This window comes from Sarcophilus harrisii, chromosome 4 (genome assembly GCF_902635505.1).
Source record: "Sarcophilus harrisii chromosome 4, mSarHar1.11, whole genome shotgun sequence".
NCBI classification, from domain to species: Eukaryota; Metazoa; Chordata; class Mammalia; order Dasyuromorphia; family Dasyuridae; genus Sarcophilus; species Sarcophilus harrisii.
The window spans coordinates 149,770,262-149,793,798 of record NC_045429.1 but is presented as its reverse complement, the minus strand read 5'-3'; the positions used below and the strand labels follow the sequence as shown (position 1 = coordinate 149,793,798).

Here is a 23,537-nt window from a genome sequence, read left to right as displayed (position 1 = left end):
CCATAAACTCTTCTTCCTAACTTCATATGCTTGAAGGTAGCAGAGAAGAAGCAGCTAGCACTAGAGAAAATGTGGAGAAAGCTATACTCTTATGAATGCAAGGAATATAAAAGTTTGCAAGGAAAAGATTTAAGATAAAGAATTCATTAACTATACAACAAATAAGACTGTCTACAGAGCCTGGAACATGGGTAAATGCTAACTCAATGTATGTCATTATATTTTATCTACCTCTGTTCAACTAATGTCTGTTTGCTGTCTTTCCTTGCATCATATTGCACCTGCCTTTTTTGTTTCATCAGGTCAGTTGAGATTCATTGTAAACCATGTAGAATAATTGTGCATGTAAGTTGTGGATATGAGGGACAAGTTCATTTGCACAAACACCATCTTTGGAGGGAGTTATAAAGAATGAATTTTTACTCTGAAATATTTCTTCCTAATTTGTCATTAAGTGCTGGTGGAAGTTAAGATTTGTCATCTCCAGGATAGCATATAATGCAATATTAAACATACTTTTAAGACTTATTAGCCTATGTTGTACTGAACCAAATATAGGTTTCCTACTCTAAGGATATACTTTGTCATGTTAAATTTTTTTAAGTGAACTTCTGTCAAAGAATATTTTGCAAGACATGTCAGTAAGCCGGGCTTCTTCTGCCCCCAGTATTATGCTTTGTATTTCAAAACATGACCAGAACCATTCCCTACTAAAATTGGATGCTGTCATTTGCAACATTAATCTTCTCCCACTGACAGTACACCCACATTGAAATGCAAATATTTGTACGGAGGTTCTTTAAAGAATAAAAGAGCTATTATTCATGGAAATGAATTAATTTTTTTTTTCTCAAGGCATAATAAGAAAAAAAATGCTGATTTGGGGAGACAGCTGACAATAACAATAATTCAAAATGCTATTTATTGGTAGAAAATTAGGTTTACAAAAATATTTCTATTCCAAATATCTGCTTTATAAGAAATTAATTTATCTATGATATACCATAAAGGAAGCAAAATGATCAAATTTGCCTGATTACTAAGATCTGAGCATGGTAAATCCTAACTTAATTTAGGCTGTTGTGACAAATATTAAAAGTATTAATTTAGATTTTCTAAGGTAAAAACAAGTTCTGTGACAATAAGCATTGCTGGTATTCTTACTGGATTTCTGACTTTTTAGACTAAGGTATAGTTTATTAATCTCACTACATGTCAGAGAATGATTATACTAGCGTGGGAACTTTTATTTCATTTGGTAAACTATTTGATTTAGAAAAGTCTCAGCTTAGATTATGATCCTTTAGTAAAGGTTATTCATTTCATTCATTCATACACACACATGCACACACACACACACACACACACACCCTTTAAAAAAATCAATCATTAAGTGTCTATGATGTGCCCAACACTGTAACAGAAATGATGATAAAGAGACAAAGCAAAATAGTTCCTGACCCCAGGAAGCTTTTGTACATATAAAGATGTACACAAAACAGATAACAGATGATTGGGACAGGAGCTTTATGAGCTGGAAAGACCAGGGAAGACATTATATAGATGCTTGAGATAAATCTAGTAAGAAGCTAGAGAGTATTAAAAGGTAGAGATAAGGAAGAAGTGCATTGTAAGCATGTTCTACTCTCCATTATAAAGGCATGGAGAGAGGGGGTACAGTGCCATTTGTGTTTATTGAGTAAGGGAGTAGCATATTAAATAATATGTTAAGCCTACTACTAAGAACACCATTTTGGCAGGTATGTGGAGGATAAATTGGATAGGGGAAAGATGAGTGAGAGAGATCAATTAAAAGACTGTTACTATAGTCTTTGGAAGAGATGATAAGATCTTAGACTGGGGTGGTGGTTTTATGAGTATAAAAGAATGGGATAGATGTGAGAAATGTTTTGGAGATAAGATTTAGTGATTGACAAAGTGGGGTGAGTGAAAATAAGGAGTTGAGGCTAACTCAGGTCATAAGCCTGGGGTGGTATTGACCTTTAGAATATTAGGGTTATTTAAGTATTGTATTTCTTTTTCTGTTAATCTGGGTAATTTATATTTTTGTGGATATTCATCCATTTCATTTAGGTTGTAAAATTTATTGGCATGTAATTGGCCAAAATAGCTTTCAATAATTGTTTTAATTTTTTCCTAATGGGTAGTGAATTTACCCCTTTTATTTTTGATACTAGTAATTTGATTTTCTTCTTTTCTCTATTAGTTCTAATTAACCAGTGGTTCTAGTTTTATTAGTCCAGTGATTTTCTTACTTTCATTTTTATTACTCTATCCTTTGATTGTCAGGATTTCAAATCTTGTGTTTAATAGGGGATTTGTAATTTGTTCTTTTTCTAGTTTTTTTTTTTTTTTGTTAGTTCCATGTTCAATTCATTGATCTGCTCTTTCTCTGTTTTATTGATAAGCAATTAAAGAATGTAAATTTTTCCCTGAGCTTTGTCTGCATCCCATACATTTTGGTATGTTGTCTCATTGTCATTTTTTAAATGAAATTATCAGTTGTTTCTATGGTATGTTCTTTGACTTATTTTTTAGGATTAGGTTATTTGATTCCGATCAGTTTTTAATCTATCTTTCCATTTTTCATTATTGCATGTAATTTTTATTGTATTATAATCTGAAAATGATGCATTTACTATTTCTGCTTTTTTGCATTTGGTTGTGAAGTTTTTATGCCCTACTACATAGTCAGTTTTTTTGTAGGTAGCATGAATTGATGAGAAAAGGGTATGTTCCCTTCTGTTTCCATTCACTTTGCTCCAAAAATCTATCACATCTCACCTTTCCAGAATATTTTTCATCTCTTACTTCATGTTTATTTTTTGGTTAGATTTATCTAGTTCTGAGAGGGAAAATTTGAGGTCCTTCACTAGTATAATTTTATTATCCATTTCCTCCTTTAATTCATTCAGTTTCTTCAAAAATTTAGATATTGTACCATTTAGTGCATGTACATTTAGTATTGATGTTACTTTTATTGTTTATGGTACATTTTAGCAAGATAGTTTCCTTCTTTATCTCTTTTAATTAGATCTATTTTTGCTTTTGCTTTGTCTGAGATCATGATTGCCATCTCTCCTTTCTTTGCTTCAGCAGAAGCATAATAGATTGTGTTCCAGCTACTTATCTTTACTCTTTATGTCTCTGTGCTTCAAATGTTTTTCTTGTAAACAGCATATTATAGAATTATGGCTTTTAATTCATTTTGCTTTCTGTTCTATTTTATGAGTCCATTTATTCCATTCACATTTATAGTTATAACTTTGTTTCCCTTCATGCTATTTTCTCCTTGTTTATTCCTCTTTCTTACCCTCACCATCTCTTCTCACAAGTGTTTACTTTCCCCAATCTGCCTTCCCTTCTATCAGTTCTCCCACCTCTTTTATACCTGTCCCTGTCTAATATGTATTCCCTCTTTGAGCCAATTCTGATGAGTGAGATTTAATCTTTGCTTGTTACCATTCCCTAGCTTCCTCTCCATTATAATAGTTTTTTCATGCCTTTTTTATGTGAGATAATTTACTCCATCCTTTCTTCCAGTGCAGTTTTCTTTCTTATTCCTTTATTTTGTTTTTTGGTTTATGATTTGATTTTGATTCACCTTATAGCCACACCCTCTGTCAACATATATTTCTAATCATCCTTATACTAATAAAGTTCTTAACAGTTAAAATATTATCTTGTCATACATAGAATTTTCTTATTGGATCTCTTGTTTTTTCTTGTTTCTTTTTTACCTTTTTATGTTTGCCACAAGTCTTGTATTTAGAGATCATATTTTTAATTTGATTCTGGTCTTTTAATTAGGAATGCTTGAAAATCCTCTATTTGTTAAATATCCAGGTTTTTCTTTGAAGGAATATATTCAGTTTTGCTGAGTAGGTGATTCTTCATTGTAATCCTACTTTCTTTGCCTTCCAGAATATCATATTCCAAGCTTCTTGTTTCTTTAATGTGAAAGTTGTCAGATCTTGGGTAATCCTGATTATTACTTCATGATATTTGAATTGTTTCTTTTTTGGCTGCTTCTAGTACTTTCTTCTTGATCTGTGAGCTTTGGAATTTGGCTTTTGTACTTCCTTTCCCATTTGGCCAATTCTATTTTTTAGAGAGTTTCTTTGGTGATTTTTTTATATATCTTCTTCCATGCTGTTAACTTCTTTTTTATGATTTTTTTGCTTTTGTGTCATTTATTTTCCCAATTTTTCTTCTATTTCTCTAATTTGCTTTTAAAAATCCTTTTAAAGCTCCAGGAATTCTTTTTGAGTCTGAGACCAAATTACATTTTTCTTTGAGACTCTGCAAATAGCCATTTTCAATACTGTTGTCCTCTTCTAAATTTGTGCCTTGAACCTCCTTGTCACCAAAGTAACTGTCTATACATAAATTCTTTTGTCTTTTGGTTTTGTTTTTTACTCTTTTTTCTGCTTATTTTGTGACTTGGTTATTTTTATGTGAGAGTTACTACATTGTCCCAAGCTCCTTGTTCTGGTTCTTGGCCTCTTGCTGCTGGCTTTCACTGGATTCAGAGCCTAAATGCTGGTTTGCACTGGAGGGAAGGCTTTTCTGCTAGTCTGCCCTAGTGGGGCTTTGCTGCTGGATTGCTTTGGAAACAGGGCCTTTTTTCTGGCTGACCCAGAGGAGGCATATTATCGTTGGTCTGTCCCAGGGTGAAACACCTTGCTGCTGAATTTCTTTGGAAACAAGACCTCTGCTGGAGGGGCCTAAAGGCATGGTTTTATTTCTGGGCAGCAATGGGGATGGGGTCTCACTGGTGGATTGCTCCTGACTCAAAATTTTGCTTCAGGCCCCCTATTGTGAAGCTGGCCACTGCTTTTTAGGACCTAGTTCCTCTACCACCTCCAGTGAGATAGGCCTTTCCTGCTGTGCTGATAAGATGTTTTCCTGCTGCTACATCAGTTTTGAGTCAGTTTTCAAGTTTTTTGGAGGATTTGGGGGACTGGGGTTCCTTCCTCACTGGTACCAGAAGCCCAAATTGAAAAATTTTTAAAGAAATGGAAGATTTGGCCCTGCACTGGGAGAGTGGCTTTTATTATATGTCCTTTATGTGCAATAAGTCCCCAGGAAAATTAGAGCTTGAGCTTTGCTATAGGTTTGTGGTTTGTTGCCTATGGTCACCCAATAAGATCAGACTGCGTGAAAGTTAAGTTACTCCTTCCATTTTCTTTACAAGATAAATAGGCAGCAGAATAGAGGGATTTTCTCAATTCAGACTCAGACTTTGGGTTCAGGATTAGCTGGGTGCTCCAAGTTTCCACCATCAAGGCCTCATGTTATGTGAGGCAATAATAAGAGCACTCCTTGAAAGCAGGGACTCTCATTTGCCATTTTTGCATCTCTAGGCTTTAATATAATGCCTAGCACACAATAAGTGCTTAATAAATGTTTATTGATTAACTAATAACCTGAGTCCTGTTTTCTTCCTCAAATGGCTGAACAACAAATACCTTGCTGTGTTGCACACACTGGAATCCTGTCCTTATAAGCCAATTTTAATTCAGTGTGACAGTGTCCTAATTCTCATCTAATAAAAAAAATTATAACTAATTTTGTTTGTTTGTTTTTTCCTATCCTATTATTTCTGTTTTTCTCCCAACTACATCCAATCTTACTTCCTTTGTTTCATATTCACACAGAGGTTTCAATTTCATTATCTATCTTTATCTCTCTCAATCCCATATCTGTTGCTAAAATTACCATCTACAGGAAATTTGTGTATATTCAATGTATTCAATGTGAAGCCTAAATAAATTTTTTTAAAATCTGTTTTCTCTTTTTAGGCAGCAATAAGGAAAGAGTTAAATGAATTTAAAAGTACAGAAATGGAAGTCCATGAAGAGAGTCGACAGTTTACAAGGTGGGTTGATCAAACACTTTTTAGCTTCAAGTCAGCTATTAAAAATTTTGAAATTCTTTTTGCCTTTTTCCAAACTCCAAGTTTTAGGTCCCAGAAGTATTACTGCTCTTGTAGTCATTATATACTAATTAATATGGCAGTTTGGAAGAGATGCCTGGATAAGCTTTAAAGTGTCTTGTTTTTAAGTACATTAAAATAACTACACTTCATCGATGTTGACACTAAGATGTTTTCTTTTAGAGGAAACATGAATTATGTTTAAAATGACATGTTTTCATTCCTTTTTCTTAGCTACTAATCTTAGCTTTCTTTCTTTTAGTATCATTTCTTGGGCTCTAGGTATATAGGATATTATACTGGATATGAAGTCAGAAAGCCCTTATCATATCCTATATTAGATACTTCCCAGTTTTATGATCCCAGATAGATCAATTAATTTTTCTGAGCCTCAATTTCTTCATCATTCTAGTGGAAATAACAAAAGCATTTACCTCCTATAGTGTCTGGGAGAATCAAATAAGATAATATATGCAAGATACTTTGAAAACATTTGTGTCACATAAATATGAACTGCTATTTTTTGTTTTTAAATTTATTTTAAACTTAAATACAAAATAAGGAAAGAAAAAAAAAAGCATTGCCATGTACATAGCAAAACATGAGAGGAATCAACATAAAGCAATACATTTCCATTTCAAGAAAACCTATATACAAATACTACACATTGTTTTCAAAACTGTACTGCTTTTCTTTGCTTCCTTATAGGTTTTCTTTTATCTGCTGTGCACTTTTTACTGTATTTCCTCCTCCCTCCTCCCCCAAGAAGGCTATACACACACACACATACACAGGTACACTCAAAAATTGCTCTTATTATTATTGATTATCACCTAATCATTTGTTATCTTGAGAACCACAACATGTTACTCAGAAAAGAAATCTTACTTAAAAATACTATGAAAACTTTGGGGACTATGGAAGCACCTTTAGTCAGAATGAGACTTCAATTTTAGTGGCTCTTCAAAGAAGTATTATAATCTTTCTTTTTTGGCATCCAATCCTATATGATTTAAATTTATAGCATTATAAACACATCCATATACATATATATACACTCTGAAGATAGACACTGGACTTACAATTTCACTGAAATAGGAAACTCTGGGATAAAGAAATTCCCTCTACCAATACAAATTGGCACTTTCACTGCAATTTACAATCTTAGAGAGTTGCCTGTTGTACTGACAGGTTAAGTGACTTGCTACTATCATACACATACCTTGTGTCTGTCTTTCTTACACATATACATGCACACTTACAATGTCAGTTTTGAAATCATGATGGATACATCCACTAACATGCTATCTCCTTTTTCCATAAATTTGCAGTCTATGATCCATGATTGGAACATATTCCTTGGCTTGAACCTAAGTCTTCCTGGCTTTAAGGCCAGCTTGCTATCCATTACATCATGTTGCATATTCAGAGAGAGTGTGTGTGTGTGTGTGTGTTTGTGTGTTTGTGTGTGTGTGTGTGTGTGTGTGTGTGTGTACACAGGTTTATTTAGATTTATTCTTTAAAATTTGTACGTGGAGATTCAATTTGTGAATTAAATTATCTAAAATGAGTAATATCTTGCTATTTCAAGAAATTTTCCATTGAACATTTCTTTTGCAAAGCAGAGAATACAATTGTTTTTAATATAAACAATATCAAAATTTATCCATCTGTTTGTAGATAGGTAGAACAATACGTGTAAGTTATGACAGTTTTAATGAGAGAGAAAATTATCTGATACTTTGACCTATCTAAAAATTGAATAAGATATGGGGCAGCTAGATGGCACAATGGCTAGAGCCCCTGCCCTGGAATCAGGAGGACCCGAGTTCAAATCCAACTTCAGACACTTAACACTTGCTATCTGTGTGACTTTGGGTAGTCCTTTAACCCTAGTTGCCTCTCAGAAAAGCCCCCCCCCAAAAAAAAATTGAATAACATGAAGGAAAATGATTTTCATTCATTAGATATCTTTTAGTAGAAACTGAATAATCACTTTTCAGGGATGTCATAGTTCGGATTCCTGTGCAAGTACATTCTAATTCTGAGAAACTAGGTTTGAACCCTGGGCCTAACTATGCATGTGTGCATTTAAAAAATTCAATAACTTCACCTCAATTTTCCCATTTATAATACTGGTGACCTTGCACCAAGATCTATAATGTTTCAGTAGCTTAAACTACTTGAAACACCTTAAATAAATAAATTTGCATTGAAAACCAAAATGTTTTCTTTTTTTTTCACTGTAGGACATATATTAGCCCTAATTTGAGCCCAATTAGTATCAGTTCTTGTTCCCACTCCTCTTTCTTTCCTTCCTCTTCCCCATTTTAAGGCAGGATATGTCAAAAGTGAAATTCCATCATTGTATTCATATTATACTACCATATTTAGTGTTCCTTACATGCATGTAACACATACATTCAATGATATGCTTTCATTTCAACTAAAACCAATACAATAAATATTAAGTACCAACTCTGGAGATATAAAAGCCAAACAGTCTCTACTCTCGTGACTTCCAAATCCAGCATTCTATTCACTATCCTGTTCATGCTTCTATCTTAAACCTAAGTTCTCAGGTGTCGAAAACTGGAATTAAAAAACAAAACTAAACTTGGGAAACACAGTTCTAATCACATGTGTCTGCTGATTTGTCAAATATTTGTTATTAGCAATAGTCTCTTAAGCAGGAGGGCTCACAGGTTCTTGGGTTAGAATACACTGTAATGAGCTAATCAGAAATGTGAAATATACATAGAATATGTGAATTTACCCATGAATACATGTTAAAATCAGAATGATTCTCTACAAACTTTCAACCAAATAGAAATGAATGGGTCAATATTTAGTTGAAACATAAGGAAACGTGGAGAAAAGAAGCAGGATTATATAATCTTCTGAATAATTTTAGATGGTCACTTTGAATGACTTCAGAAAATTGACAATGATTATTTATATTACCAAGTACAAGCAGCATAGCATAGTAAGTAGAGAGCTAGCCTGAAATCCAGGAAAGTCTATGTTCAAGTCCCATCTCTGATAAGACCAGGCAAGTCACAGAAGTTCTCCATTCTCTAGGAAACTCTCAAAGACTACTAATTGCAAAGAAGGCACAGATCTGTGGAAGGAGGATGGGAGAATGTGTTTACTCATCTAAGAATTGATTATACCAAAAAAGTCTCTGGCCCATGGTTCATCTATGGGAACTATAGTATTGACCAAATTCCATAAAGATAGAATATATTTGTTTTTGTTCAAAAAATATGTGAAGGGAAGGATTCTAAAACCAAAATTGTTGCGCTGATAGGTAAGCTTCTTAAAAGGAAAAGATTGACTATTCATATTTTACAAATGAATGAGGATCACTAAGGAGCTAAACTTGAGTAACTTGGGTTTTTAAATTATTTTTCTTAACTTGTTTTTTAAAATTTTTGAATTCTAAATTCTCTCTCTTCCTCAAGCCCCTTCCTCGCCCATTTAGAAGGGAAGTAATGTGATACCTATTATACAATTGAAGTCATGCAAAACATTTCTACATTAGGCATGTTACCAAAAAAGTTTTAAAGTTTTTTTTTTAAATGGTTTTAATCTACACTCAATTTATTGGATTTTTTTCTGAAGGTGGATAGCATTTTTTATCATGACTCCTTTGGAATTGTTGTAGATCACTATATTAATCAGAGAAAGTAAGTCTGATCATTGTTATAATGTTATTATTGTATATAGAATCTTCCCATTCCAATTTGCATCAATTAATATGCTTCCTAGGTTTCTGAAACCATCCCTCACATCATTTCTTATAGTCCAAAAGTAATTGCTTTAATAGCACTTAAAACTATTGAACTTTAGGATATAACAAAAATTTTAAGATCTAATTGAATAAGCCTCTCAGTCTCCTTTATTATTTGGATAACAAAAGAAAACTATTCCTAACATATGTCATACCTTTTAAAAAAATTTGACTTTTGCTTCTAACATCCTTTCTCTCTGACATGCTTCTGAACTTTGTTTCTCCCCTATGCACTTGTCATTTTTTATTTTGTATTAGTTATTTATCTAAATTGTATGCTCCTAGGGGAGATTTTTTTTTTATTTTTTATCATCTAGAATGGTCTTATATATGCAAAACACTTAGTAAATATTTGTTCAACCAATAGCCAAACCCCTAATAGGTAGAACATTTCTTGGTCTCTCACAGATACAGAATTGTGGCTCTGGGGCTATAGGCCTCAAATGAGATAATGCTTCTTCTTTTGGTTGCCTAAAGCTTTGATCTTAAAAGATGGATTGTCTACAATGACAGAATACAAAAGATAGTCATTTTGACTTTTCTGGATAAATCTGTCAAGTTGCAGGATTCCATAAGATATATATATATATATATATATTTTTTTTTTTTTTCATTTTAGACATATCTCTTTAGTGTATGATAATTATACTCTACTTTCCTAAGAGGAATTGATGCTCCTGACCAACCAAGAGAATGTGTACCATGCTGTCTCATCACCTACTAACTCCTCTTTTCCTTGAAGCCTGGCTTTACTATATTAGTAAATTTATTAAAGATCTCTTAGATTACAAATTCAATGTATTTTTTCTCAGTCTTTACCTTCCTTGACCTGTTTTCAATATTTGATACTATTATCCTTTGTCCTCCTGGTTACTTTCTCTCCTCTTGCATTCTCTGACATCACTTTCTCCTGATTCTAGGATTTTGCTCTCCTTAAGTCTCCTTCATTGGTCAGCATATTCCTTGCACAAGCTAAATGTGTCTTTTCTGGCCAATTTCATAGTCCTACTCTTTCCTTTCTAAATATCTTCTATTATTGGTATCTATTCCCCTGACTTAAATTATCCCAATGTGCAAAATACTCTGAAATCTACATATTCAATCTAAATTTCCGAAGCTGAGCACTAAAGCTTTCTTCATTTGCCTGCCTGCCACCTTTCATCTGGTTTTATAGCTACCTAGACTCATCTTCCGCAAACAAACCTCAAAACCTCATCCTTTCCTCCCAGATTCCTTGTTTCTCTTGAGAGTATCAGAATCAGCTTCATCACTCGGGCTTGGATCCTTCAAGTCATTTAAAAATTTTCCTCATTGAAACACATTTTAAGTCCTATCAATTATTCTTCCAGAATTTTTCTTCCATTCATCCTCCTCACTTAGGATATTACAACTCAAATTCAGGCCCTCATTATCCTCCACCTGGACAATGATAATTGTAAGAGCCTCTTCACTGTCTCTCCCTTTCAGTCTTCTTCCTCCATCACCCAGCCTTCATACACATTTCAAAATGATTCTCCTAAATGCATAAATCTAATTACATCGTTTCTCTTTAGTCACTAATCCAAGGATAAAATATAAACTTTTTATCATGACACCTGGAATTTATACATCTAGCTCTAAACTACCTGTCTAGTCTTATTTCAGGGTACTGCCTACCAAATACTTTAGATTCTGGTTATTCTGGACTATGAGCTACTCTTTGATTTTATTTTACCTTTGTTGCCTCTGTATGTTTGAGTGTGCCATCCCCATCCTTTATTATTAAATCCTTTTTTTTCAAGGCTAATTCAGGTACCAGCTCCAAGAAGCCTCTCCTAATCCTGAAAGGTTGGAAGAGATTTCTCTATTCTCAAATTATCCTAGAGAATTTTGATTGCATCCTTGCTTTGACCTAAAAATGATCACTTTCTACCTTAATGTGAAGCTCATTCATGCACATGAATTTATAAACTTATAAACTGTTTACTCCTTGAGGGTAAAAAGAAGGATTATATCATATCCCATTGATATGGCTTAAGATAGGAACTTAATTCATCAAAATTAGTTGAAAACTGAATGGGGTTAAATTTTCTGTTAGTGATTGATTGGTTTATGCTAAAACATTTCCTTTCTTACCTGATCATCCTTATATGAAGTCAACACATTTAACAACTAGGAGGGGATATGGTTTATGAGCAGACTGAAGCTTTTCTTTTCTTTTTTTTTTTTTTTTTAATTATAGCTTTTTATTGATAGAACATCTGCATAGGTAATTTTTACAACATTGTCCCTTGCACTCACTTCTGTTCCAACTTTTCCCTTCCCTCTCTTCATCCCCTCCCCTAGATGGCAGGCAGTCTTAGATATGTTAAACATGTTAAAGTATATCCTAGATACAATATAAGTGTGCGGATCCATAATGTTCTCTTGTTGCACAAGAAAAATGAATTCTGAAGGTAAAAATAACCTGGGAAGAAAAACAAAAATGCAAGTAGTCCACATTCATTTCCCAATGTTCCTACTTTGGGTATAGCTGATTCTGTCCATCATTGGTCATTTGGAACTGAATTGGATCTTCTCTTTGTCGAAGATATCCACTTCCATCAGAATACATCCTCATATAGTATTGCTGTTGAAGTGTATAATGATTTCATTTTCTACTCATTTCACTTAGCATAAGTTCACATAAGTCTCTCCAAGCCTCTCTGTATTTTTCCTGTTGGTCATTTCTTACAGAACAATAATATTCCATAACATTCATATACCGCAATTTACCCAACCATTCTCCAGTTAATGGGCATCCATCCATTTTCCAGCTTCTAGCCACTACAAAAAGGGCTACAACAAACATTTTTGCACATACAAGTCCCTTTTCCTTTAATATCTCTTTGGAATATACGTCCAGTAGCAACACTGCTGGATCAAAGGGTATTCACAGTTTGATAACTTTTTGAGAATAATTCCAAATTGCTCTTCAGAATGGATGGATCCATTCATAACTCCACCAACAATGCATCAGTGTCCCAGTTTTCCCACATCCCCTCCAACATTCATCATTATCTTTTCCTGTCATTTTAGCCAATCTGACAGCTATGTAGTGGTAACTCAGAGTTGTCTTAATTTGCATTTCTCTGATCAATGGTGATTTGGAACACCCTTTCATATGATTAAAAATAGTTTCAATTTCTTCTCTGAAAATTGTCTGTTCGTATCCTTTGACCATTTATCAATTGGAGAATGGCTTGATTTGTTATAGAGTTAATTATCTATATATTTTGGGAATGAGGCCTTTATCAGAACCTTTGAATGTAAAAATGTTTTCCCAGTTTATTGCTTCCCTTCTAATCTTGTTTGCATTAGTTTTATTTGTATAAAAGCTTTTTAATTTGATATAATCAAAATTTTCTATTTTGTGATCAATAATGATCTCTAGTTCTTCTTTGGTCACAAATTCCTTCCTCCTCCACAAGTCTGAGAGATAAAATACCCTATGTTCCTCTAATTTATTTATAGTCTCGTTCTTTATGCCTAAATCATGAACCCATTTTGATCTTATCTTGGTATACAGTCTTAAGTGTGGGTTCATGCTCAGTTTCTGCCATACAAATTTCCAGTTTTCCCAGCGACTGAAACTGTTCTTTAGTCAAAGCAAACTGACTTCTGGGATTGAAATCTATCACCTTGAATGAATTAGCACAGGCCTCTGACTAAATGAACCAATCAATAACCTGGAGATACCCCAAAATACACTTTGGTAATGAGGAATTGGGGTACATTAATTTTAATAAAAGTAATAAAAAATTCCTTTTAGTTTTTTAACAGTACCACTAGCTTTTATTACAAATATTTTAAAGTTTTAGAAAAGATTCGTTCACTCAGTTTTTAAGTGTGAATTATGCACATATATGACATAAATATCAATAATAACTTACACTAATATTATAGCTTAAGGTTCACAAAATACTTTCCTCATAACAATTCAGTAGGCGATGCTCAAAAAGTTATCAAACTGTGCATACCCTTTGATCCAGCAGTGTTACTACTGGGCTTATATCCCAAAGAGATCATAAAGAAGGGAAAGGGACCTGTATGTGCACGAATGTTTGTGGCAGCCCTCTTTGTAGTGGCTAGAAATTGGAAATCGAGTGGATGCCCATCAGTTGGAGAATGGCTGAATAAAATGTGGTATATGAATATTATGGAATATTATTGTTCTGTAAGAAATGACCAACAGCATGATTTCAGAAAGGCCTGGAGAGACTTACATGAACTGATGCTGAGTGAAACGAGCAGGGCCAAGAGATCATTATATACTTCAACAACATTACTATATGATGACCAATTCTGATGGACCTGGCCATCCTCAGCAATGAGATGAACCAAATCATTTCCAATGGAGCAGTAATGATCTGAACCAGCTACGCCCAGTGAAAGAATTCTGGGAGATGACTAAAAACCATTACATTGCATTCCCAATCCCTATATTTTTGCCCACCTGCATTTTTGATTTCCTTCACAGGCTAAATGTACAATATTTCAGAGTCTGATTCTTTTTGTACAGCAAAATAACAGTTTGGTCATGTATACTTATTGTGTATTTAATTTATATTTTAATATATTTAACATCTACTGGTCATCCTGCCATCTAGGGGAGGGGGTGGGGGGTAAGAGGTGAAAAATTGGAACAAGAGGTTTGGCAGTTGTTAATGCTGTAAAGTTACCTATACATATAACCTGTAAGTAAAAGGCTATTAAATTTAAAAAAAAAAGCAATTCAGTAGGTGGTACATAAATAATCATTTTATAGATGAGGAAACAGAAGCTTCAAGAAATTAAGCAATTTGCTCAAAGTCATAGAGCCAATGAGTGTTCATACTGGGACTCAAATCAGATCATCTAACTGCAAGTCTATTGCTTTTTACACTATACATATTGCTTCATGATCTCTGTCCCTCAGTGACCTTATAGTCTAGCAAGAGAAATAAGACTTGTATCTGCATCAGTAAATACAACGAAGAAGGTAATAACTATATTAAGAAAAGGATAAGATAAGTGAGAGTTTTTAAAAGGGAGACATCATTCCTGTCTAGGGATAAAAGGGAAAGCTTACTTCTAAACATTTCATCTGAATAGGCCTTAAAAGATAGTTTGGATTTTAACCAGTTAGGATGCAGGAAAAACAGCATATCAGTTTGAAGGATTATAGGATTATTGGTTTAGAACTGGAAGAGACCTTAGAAATCATTATTTTTCAAAACATATGCATGGACAATTCTTCAACATTAGCCCTTGCAAAATCCTGTATTCCAATTTCCACCTCCCTTTCCCCTTAGATGGCAAGTAGTCCAATATATGTTAAGCATGGTAGAAATATATGTTAAATCCAATATAAATATACATATTTATACAATTATCATGCCACACAGAAAAAAGAGAAGCAAAATAAAATGTAAGCAAACAACAACCAGAAGAGTGAAAATGCTATGTTGTAAACCACACGCAATTCCCACGGTTTAGATGGGTTTAGATGGCTCTCTTCATCACTGATAATTGGAATTGGTTTGAATCATCTCATTGTTGAAGAGAGCCATGTCCATCAGAATTGAGCCAGTAGGATTTCAGTACATGTTTTCTGAATCTAAATCTACTATACCCTTCAATATCACACTGCCTCTTATAAGTAAAAGAACAGAAAGGGGAATTGTGAGGCATGTTTGGAAAACCAGTAGTTACAACTACAGGATTATTAGAGTTAGACCCAGAATAATTATGAAAAATGCAAGATTGTAAGGGATCAAATGAGTAGATAAGGAAGTAGAGGTAATGAGCGTTGTAGTCTTAGTTTTCCAGATGTTTGATAGTGACAAGAATATTAGTTTCAGAGGGAGTAGGAGTTACAGGGGCAAAAAAGACTAGTTTTGGGATAGATACATACATACATACATACATATGTATATATGTATGTATGTATTAATAAAGTATCAGACAAAGTTTCTTTTTTCTCCCACAAGGTTTCTTATGCTACTCTTACAAGAGTAAAGGGAAAATGGAACTATGTAATAGGTGATTATGGTGCTAGTTAATACATTCAGAAGTGATTTAATGGTTCAGGCAAAGAGCAATTATTAATGATTCAATATCAAATTTGGAAGGAGTCCTTAGAATATTTGTGGGCAGAGGGAATGAAGTAAGTGGAGAAGAAAATGAAGATTTGAGTCAAGGAGTAGAGCATAGAATAAATCCAGGAGGGGGCTGAAGAGATGGTATCAAGAGATACAGGCGGAAAGATTAGTCTTCACAAAGAGAAAGGCCATCTCTTCCTCTGAGATAAGCAAAAAGGATGAAAGATAGATGGATGAATTGAAGACACAGGTATGGAAGATAATAATTGAAGGATCTCAAAAATATATATAGGGTTTTTTTTTTTTTCCAATACAAACCTATTAATAGAATTTTACTATAGCTTAATTACAAAGCTTCTAAAAGCCTTTTTTAAAAATTGAATTTCTATATTTCATTCATTTCAATGTTCCAGAGTTAGAACTTTTAAGATTAATATACACCAAGCACTTAGACTTTATGTTTATTGTTCCAGGTTTCACCGCCCTTAATGAAATGCAAGACTATTGTGAATCAATCATTTGCTGATAATCTTTGGGGAAAGCACTGTTTCCTGAAGACTTGAGATTGCACTGGAATTTGAATGTGTGTGTGTGTTGCAACTTCACCTGTGATAAAGAAAGTGGCCCTTGGTTTTATTGGAGAAAAACTCTTCCCCTTTTACTGGAGAGCTCTGATAGAGGGCAAAGGAAAAAAGAGAACACAGTGATCCTTTTTGTCCAGCAAGTGTTGATGGTAAGAGATACTCTGCTTCAGCCATGATCAACTCACATGGCTATACAGACTTTTATTCATTAGAATTTTTACCAAGGAAGATGAGCAGAAGACAATCATGGGCTTCCCTTTTTAAGGAATACAGAGTTTTATGGTAATCAAGAAAAATGTGGAGTGGGATTATGAAACACTGGGAATCAAGGTGGAAAAGAAAAGGAAAAAAATACGTATTTCAACTTAGTAACAGAAATCAGACAAACTAAAAATAAAATGTATTTTTTGCCATAGAAATTTGTTAGGTAAGAATGCTTACCCAGAAAGAATTTACAAATATGACTACCTAATGACTCAGATCTGTACCCGGAAGACTGTTCAGATTTCATCAATACTTTAGTAATATACCAGTAGTTTTAATTTATTTGGTGCCGTGAACCCAGTTGCCAGGAACAAGTCTAAGTGTTTTCATACATATTTTTCATAAATTCAAGAGGCTTGCACAGACTCTAACAAGCATGCTTAAAGAAATGATGTTGCATGCTTAAGTAGCAAAACTAAACATGCTTTACATATTTTTATACTCTTACTCAATGTACCTTCCATGGTTCTAGAATTACAAGAGTGCGAATAAAGCAAGAAATAATGTGATTCTATAGGACTGCAGCAAGTTTAGAAACAAAGCATCTGACCTTTCTCTCAAGCTACTAAACTCATAAGTGAAAGTACCCTAAGTATGAAGAAAAACAATTGACAATCATGATATCATTTTAATTTTTAACCCAAAGTCAAAACTCATTTGAATTACAGATGTCCTGCCTGTAATTAGTTTCAAGCAGAAATTATCAGGACTATGTTTTTTATTTATTTATTTTTATTAGTTTAAATGCTGCGTTATTTGGGATCTTTGAAATGCTGCTACAAAGAAAAATGTGTGGATTACTAAGTACTCAGCAAGAGACTTTAAAACCTTACATAAAACCTGTTACAATATGTATAAAATTACCTAGTCTCATTTAATAATTTGTAAACTGTATCTCTGAGTATAGTATCGAAGTATAGTGTTGAAAATGATCAGTAAGACTGGAAATTGGGGAGGAAGGGAATCCGATTTTCTTATGTTGGTCAAAGGATAAGGTCAGTATTATTTACACTAAGGTCTCCTCTATTGTCTTACTTGCCAATACTTTGTATTAAATATGTATATTATATGACTTATCTGCTCCCAAACACCTGTAATCATAAAGAGAGGTTTTAATTCCTTTGTTTAAAATCATCTTTAAATGTATGTAAATACTGTAGTATGTTTAATAGTAATTTGTATTTCCCTTTTATTTTTTTTCCCTAATACATAAAGTATATTGACATTAGGCAAGGTCCAGGTGGGATTTTATCTCTTCCCTCAGATCTTGACCAGGAATTTCCTGAAAGTCCTTAGTTCATAATTTTGAAGATTATAATTTTACATTTCAGAAGCAAGCATGAAATCTGGTAGCTAAATTAAGTAAGATCCTACCATTTATTGATATTTTCAAGAACAGCTAACTGGAGAGTTTCGGGATGATTTTTATAAAATATATTTAAACATCAGCTAGCTCTTTTTATTTAAAGTAGGCTACACAGACATTTACTCATGCTCTAAATTGATATGGCTATCTCAGTTGACTGAAGAGTTCTTCTGTCAGAGTCCCATAAAACATTCAGAACTTCTTAGTTTTATAGCAGGAACAACAAATACTATTTTATAGCCAATAAAAGTAAGTATCCCTGTTTCATCCCTTGATGTAAGGAATTAATAACAAAATCAATCCAGATTCTGAAGAATTATCATTTTATAAGTGTTGAAAGATATGTTTCATTGAGGAAATGATGAAAACATGATCCTTCTGCATGTGCAAGTGCTTTTGACTTAGTTGTGTCAATTTCTATAGCAATTTCTAAAAAGCCATAGAAATTAATTCTGGACTAAAATGTGGCAACAACATAACATGTTATTTTTTCAGCTTTAAAAAAATACCAAAGAATATATTAACATTTTTATATTTAAACTTTGCAACCTTTAAAAAATAACTATGATTACCAATGATCAAGCCCCATTGTAAATAATGAAAGACAGATGTTTATACCAACTTTTCACGTAGGAATCATGTCACAGAATGTTAATTGTTTGGCTGATTTAAAAAAAAAAAAAAAAAAACCCTCTTCCTTGTCAGTAAATATGGTATGTTATTTCAGTTTTTTCTGTTCTACAATGAAATGCCCACAGATTAGGAGAAAAATTAGTCATCTGAGTAAATTATATATTATATATCACTATGTGCATTGACTTATAAAATACATATAGTATTTAATTCTAATGACTAGAATGGAAGAAAGATTGAAGGATGAAAAATTCACCAATTTAGGTCCTAATCTGATATTTATGTGACTAGAATTTCTGATCATTTTTACTAGCACTATAGGTTAAAAGTCAAAAGAGGAAACAGTTATAAGAGCCTGAGTCTTCATCTAAAACCCCTAGAAAATAACTTTTCTATTTCAAATTATTGTATGACTTATAGATTTCTACAGATTTCTTGGCAAGTCTACATAATTATTGAATGGATCAGAGGGCCAGGAGTGGGAAGACCAAAGAGTATTGAACATTTCCTTTAAAATATATAAAAGCTGAACAAGGTATACAATTACCCTGTTTAAGATAGTGCTCAGCCAGACCAAAATTTCTAACAGAGTTGATCAGCAATTAATAAAACAAACAAAATAAATTATATCAAATGGACCCAGTTTTAACCAATTAAAATTCTGAGATTTTATCAATAATTTAAAACAGCCATTCTAGAATTATTAGCTGTAAATGTTTCGTTCAACTACATGACAGCATACCTAATCTGACTCTTTCTGAAAAGTTGGTATGTCAGATCATTTCATGTGTGATAATTTTTAATCAGAAATCTAAAATATCATCAGGAATATTTCTGTTGCTTTTTTTGTTATTGTTGTTGTTTCTTATATTTGTATCTGAAGTAAATCTGGTCCTAATTTACTAAATTTTATGAAATGGCTTGAGGTATAATTTGGATTTATTAAATGTTTGCGTATGTGAAATTACAAATGATATTTATAAGAAATATAATATAAAATCCCCCATTAAGAAGGAGAAATATTTTAGCAACTCAGAGATTTCAAGTGAAAAAAATTGTCAAGCATCTAACTGTTTAATTATCAGGATTAAATTTCTACTTTTGTTGTCCTTTCTTTTTTTGAATGAACAAACAAAAGCATTTATTGAATACATGCTATGTGCCAAGTACTGTGCTAAGTATGTTAATAATATCCACTGTAATAAGAAAAACACATACTCTCAGCATTAGTTTCAATTTGACTACAAATGAGTAGATAGTAAGAACACCTCAGAAGTACTGAATATACAATAAAATTCACTAAATATTGTAAATAAAAAGTAAACTCCCTAAAGAATTAAGGCTCATAAACTTCCAGTTAATTCAGAACTGCATCAGCACTTTTTGTAATAGTGGCTTATAATGAAAATGTAAGCATTAACACTGCATTTTCTAATGTATTGCCACAATATTATATAAAGTGTTAATAGTCATTTTACTTGTCTTTTATGGAATTAGATTTATGTAGCTGCCAGAAATTAGCATTATCCTACTGTGTGCAGGATTAAAAAAGAAAACATTATTTCCCAGCTATAGAGGTATGTCCATATTTATTAAAATGGTGGTTTTCTTTTTCCATGTTTTCATTCTTGAAAACCCATTTAAATATCTGAAAAGTTAGGGTTTTTCTATTGATGGCAGCCTCAAATTTGGTACAGTTCCAAATCTTATGCCTAAGCAATTATATGGCAAACTAAATTAAGGTCTAATCCTACTGATTAAATTGCTCCCTTTGGAAAATGAATCCATTCTTTTAGAACATTAGGGCACCTATTGGGTACTAAGGAATAACTTAGATTGCATTAACTTTTTATGTTGTATCCTGGTGTCCACTTCAAGCCAAGACATTTCACTATGACAATTCCTAAAGAGAAACTAAGAGTTTTTTTTTTTTTTATTTTAGTATACTATTTTTCTTCTGCAAAACAACTCTTGTTTTTTAAAATGCTTTTGGGGGGTGTGGGTATGAGAAATAATTTCAATTCATATGGGATTTAATGCAATATAAATTTCATTTTATTTGTTGCTTTGAATGTAGGCCAAACTTTCTAGTCTGCCTGTATAATAGGATTTGAAGAAGTAGGAGACAAACACCCTTTCCCCCCAAAAAACAGCCACTGTTGTTCCTTCCATTCTTGTAGTGTCCCTTCTTTGAGTCTCAAAGGCTTTTCAGTTCTTAGAGTTTTCCATCACTTCTTCTCTGCCAAATAGAAATCTATCTAGTGAGAGAGTATGTAAATGTAGGGTTGGGGAATAATCCTGTATTAAAATAAGCATTATTTGTAATTCTTTAGTGAGAATTTCTGGGCACCTTACTGAGAGGGAGGCCCTAAGGAATTATCAAAAGCTAGGCATTTAGCTGAGTTTTAGTGCCAAATACTAACTCCCCTACTTCAAAATTGTGTTTTAATTGGTCAAACTGCCTGATGGTTTTCCTGGTATTATTGATTTGTTTAACAAAAACAAAAATGGGGTTAAGATGGAGAGAAAGAGGATAACATTCCACTTGTAGAGAAAGAAACTGCAGTCTATTAACTCATCATCATATTTGATCAAGCAAACTTCAACCCATGGGTTCAAAACTCACCACTCAAACTATTGGACAGGCCTTTGAAGAAGGCCATTGTAAGAAAAGCACATGGTTCAGTTTTCCTAATAAGATGTATAAATAATTGTATTATGTAGGAATTATGGATTAACCATGCACTGAACACATTGTTAATTTATCTTAGGTGACAGATATACATGAAAATCATGCCAAGTTTTACATAGGTAAGACATTAAAATTTATTTAAAAAATACTGAAATAAGTCCATTCTATTTGCTACTGCTTTTTGTAGTAGTGACTTAATGTTAACAGTGTTTTAAGACTGTCAAGAAACTTGTTTCATCAAAGACAGAGATGAATTAGTAATGTAGTCATCCTTATTTTTTTTATTCAAAATGAAACCATTAAATGTTTAGACAGAGAGCTATTTTGATTAAAGAGTGACTGTTGTGAACTTTTAGATGGTGCTTATGAATTCTTATCTTTCCAAATAGAAAGTGGTATTTTTTTTAGAAGAAAATAAAAGGAGTATGTAAGACAAAATACCACTCCATCCTCAGGTCATTTTTATGGTATGTTTAAAGCCAATGATTGTTCCACTTGCCATTTTTTCTTCCTATACTACAAGGTTGTTATGTTTAACAGTATTGGTTACAGTAAAGTTATATCAGTATGGTTAAAGGTAAGATTATATAATTATTACATTGCTTTGAGAAGCTTCACAATTAAAAGTGGTCCATGATAGGTTAAGTTAGCATTTAAAAAATTCTAATTCACTCAAGGTAATATATATGACAACTAAAATCAAGGCAGCAATTTTTGTTATAATTTTCATTTTTCAGTATTTTATTCCATAATTTAGGATTCCTCATCTCCAAATTACTATGCATGAATTTCACCAGACTTAGTACTTGGTAAAGCCTAGAACTTGTCAGTCATTTATTTGCTTTTTCAGAGTATATCCAATGTAACAGAAATGTTAAAACAAAAAAAATATACTTTTTGTTATTGTAAATTTTGGCTATAGTGACAAGAATGGCGAGCTGTGATCAATATCCAATGGACTGGTGGTAGATTTCCAGTGAGTGATATGATGCTGTATATTGCACAGGAGTGATACCTGTGAATGTAAATAACTAGTGAAAATGACAGTTTCTTTTTGGTTCTTGATATGTACTGTATTATAATATGTGTGTGATATATACACACATATATACATGTATATGTATTCCACTGTTGTAATCTGAAAAAAGAATATGCATTATCTTTTTTATACAGTACCTGTGTTTGTGTTTATTATTTAAAAAGCAAAAATGTTTTATCGAGTTGTATAATATTTTAGGATATTTCGCTGTGCACAATTCCAAGTGCCTTAGAACATTGTGTAGCTTTCTTAATTATAATATATATATATATATATATATTAGACTTATATGTGCAAATAAGAAATTTTACCTCAATAAAAGTCGGGAAAATCCCCACTGAGTTTCCATAATGTTTAAGTTACCTGAGGTAAAACTCAGAAGGCTTATACTGATATTTCAAGATAATACAGGAGTGTTACTCAACTTTCTGGAAAATTTGAGCATATATCTTTTGTGATGATTTTATTCTTAAAAATTACTGTCCAATGAATTACTATTAATGTTAAAAAAGTATATTTTAAGATATTTAAAATTTTAATTTGGTGTTTAAATATTGATTTCAAATTCTTAGTTACACTAACCATCATGCCAATATCTATAAAAGCAGCTCCTGCTCTCCAGAATTTGTAAAATAATGAAGCAAAAGTAATGTAATACAATCTCATCTTTAATAACTTTAAAATTTTGCTTTGGTATTTTGTTGTAAATCACTAGAATGTGTGAGAGGATGATTCTGGATTTGTTTTGTCCAGTATAAGATTTGTTTTTGGAATATTTCCCTCCAAAGGACAATGTTTTTCAACAGTTGTTGATCAGTGGCAACAGAAAACCACACCTATATAAACAGTAACTTTGGCCCATCAGCTTTTAGTTCTTAATTCTGCATTGACTTTTTTCTTGCCAAAAATGTTTTTCTTCTTAAAGGGTTATTTAAAATGTCTATTCGGTTTAGTAAATTGACTCTAAAATACAAGCTCATTGCTTTTGGATTTATCATTTTTTGATTTAAAGATTTGTTTTGGATATCAAGTTTTAACACTTTCTTGAGTGACAGTAGTTGCAGGTGACTATATGAAATGAGCTTCTGGTTTTAGACAATTTTTCT

The 23,537-nt window shown here is 32.7% G+C and overlaps 1 protein-coding gene across 3 annotated transcripts in view; it reads left to right on the top strand.

The window, feature by feature from the left end:
* The window catches only part of PHACTR2 (phosphatase and actin regulator 2), a 247,294-nt gene extending 224,729 nt beyond the window's left edge, over positions 1-22,565 (top strand). For all 3 annotated transcript variants that reach the window (XM_031937682.1, XM_031937681.1, XM_031937684.1), the window contains 2 exons: positions 5,826-5,902; positions 16,327-22,565. In XM_031937682.1, coding sequence (XP_031793542.1) covers positions 5,826-5,902; positions 16,327-16,342 — 93 coding nt within the window. In that variant the 3' untranslated portion in view covers positions 16,343-22,565. The remainder of the gene's footprint in view (positions 1-5,825; positions 5,903-16,326) is intronic.
* Positions 22,566-23,537: the final 972 nt, after the last annotated feature.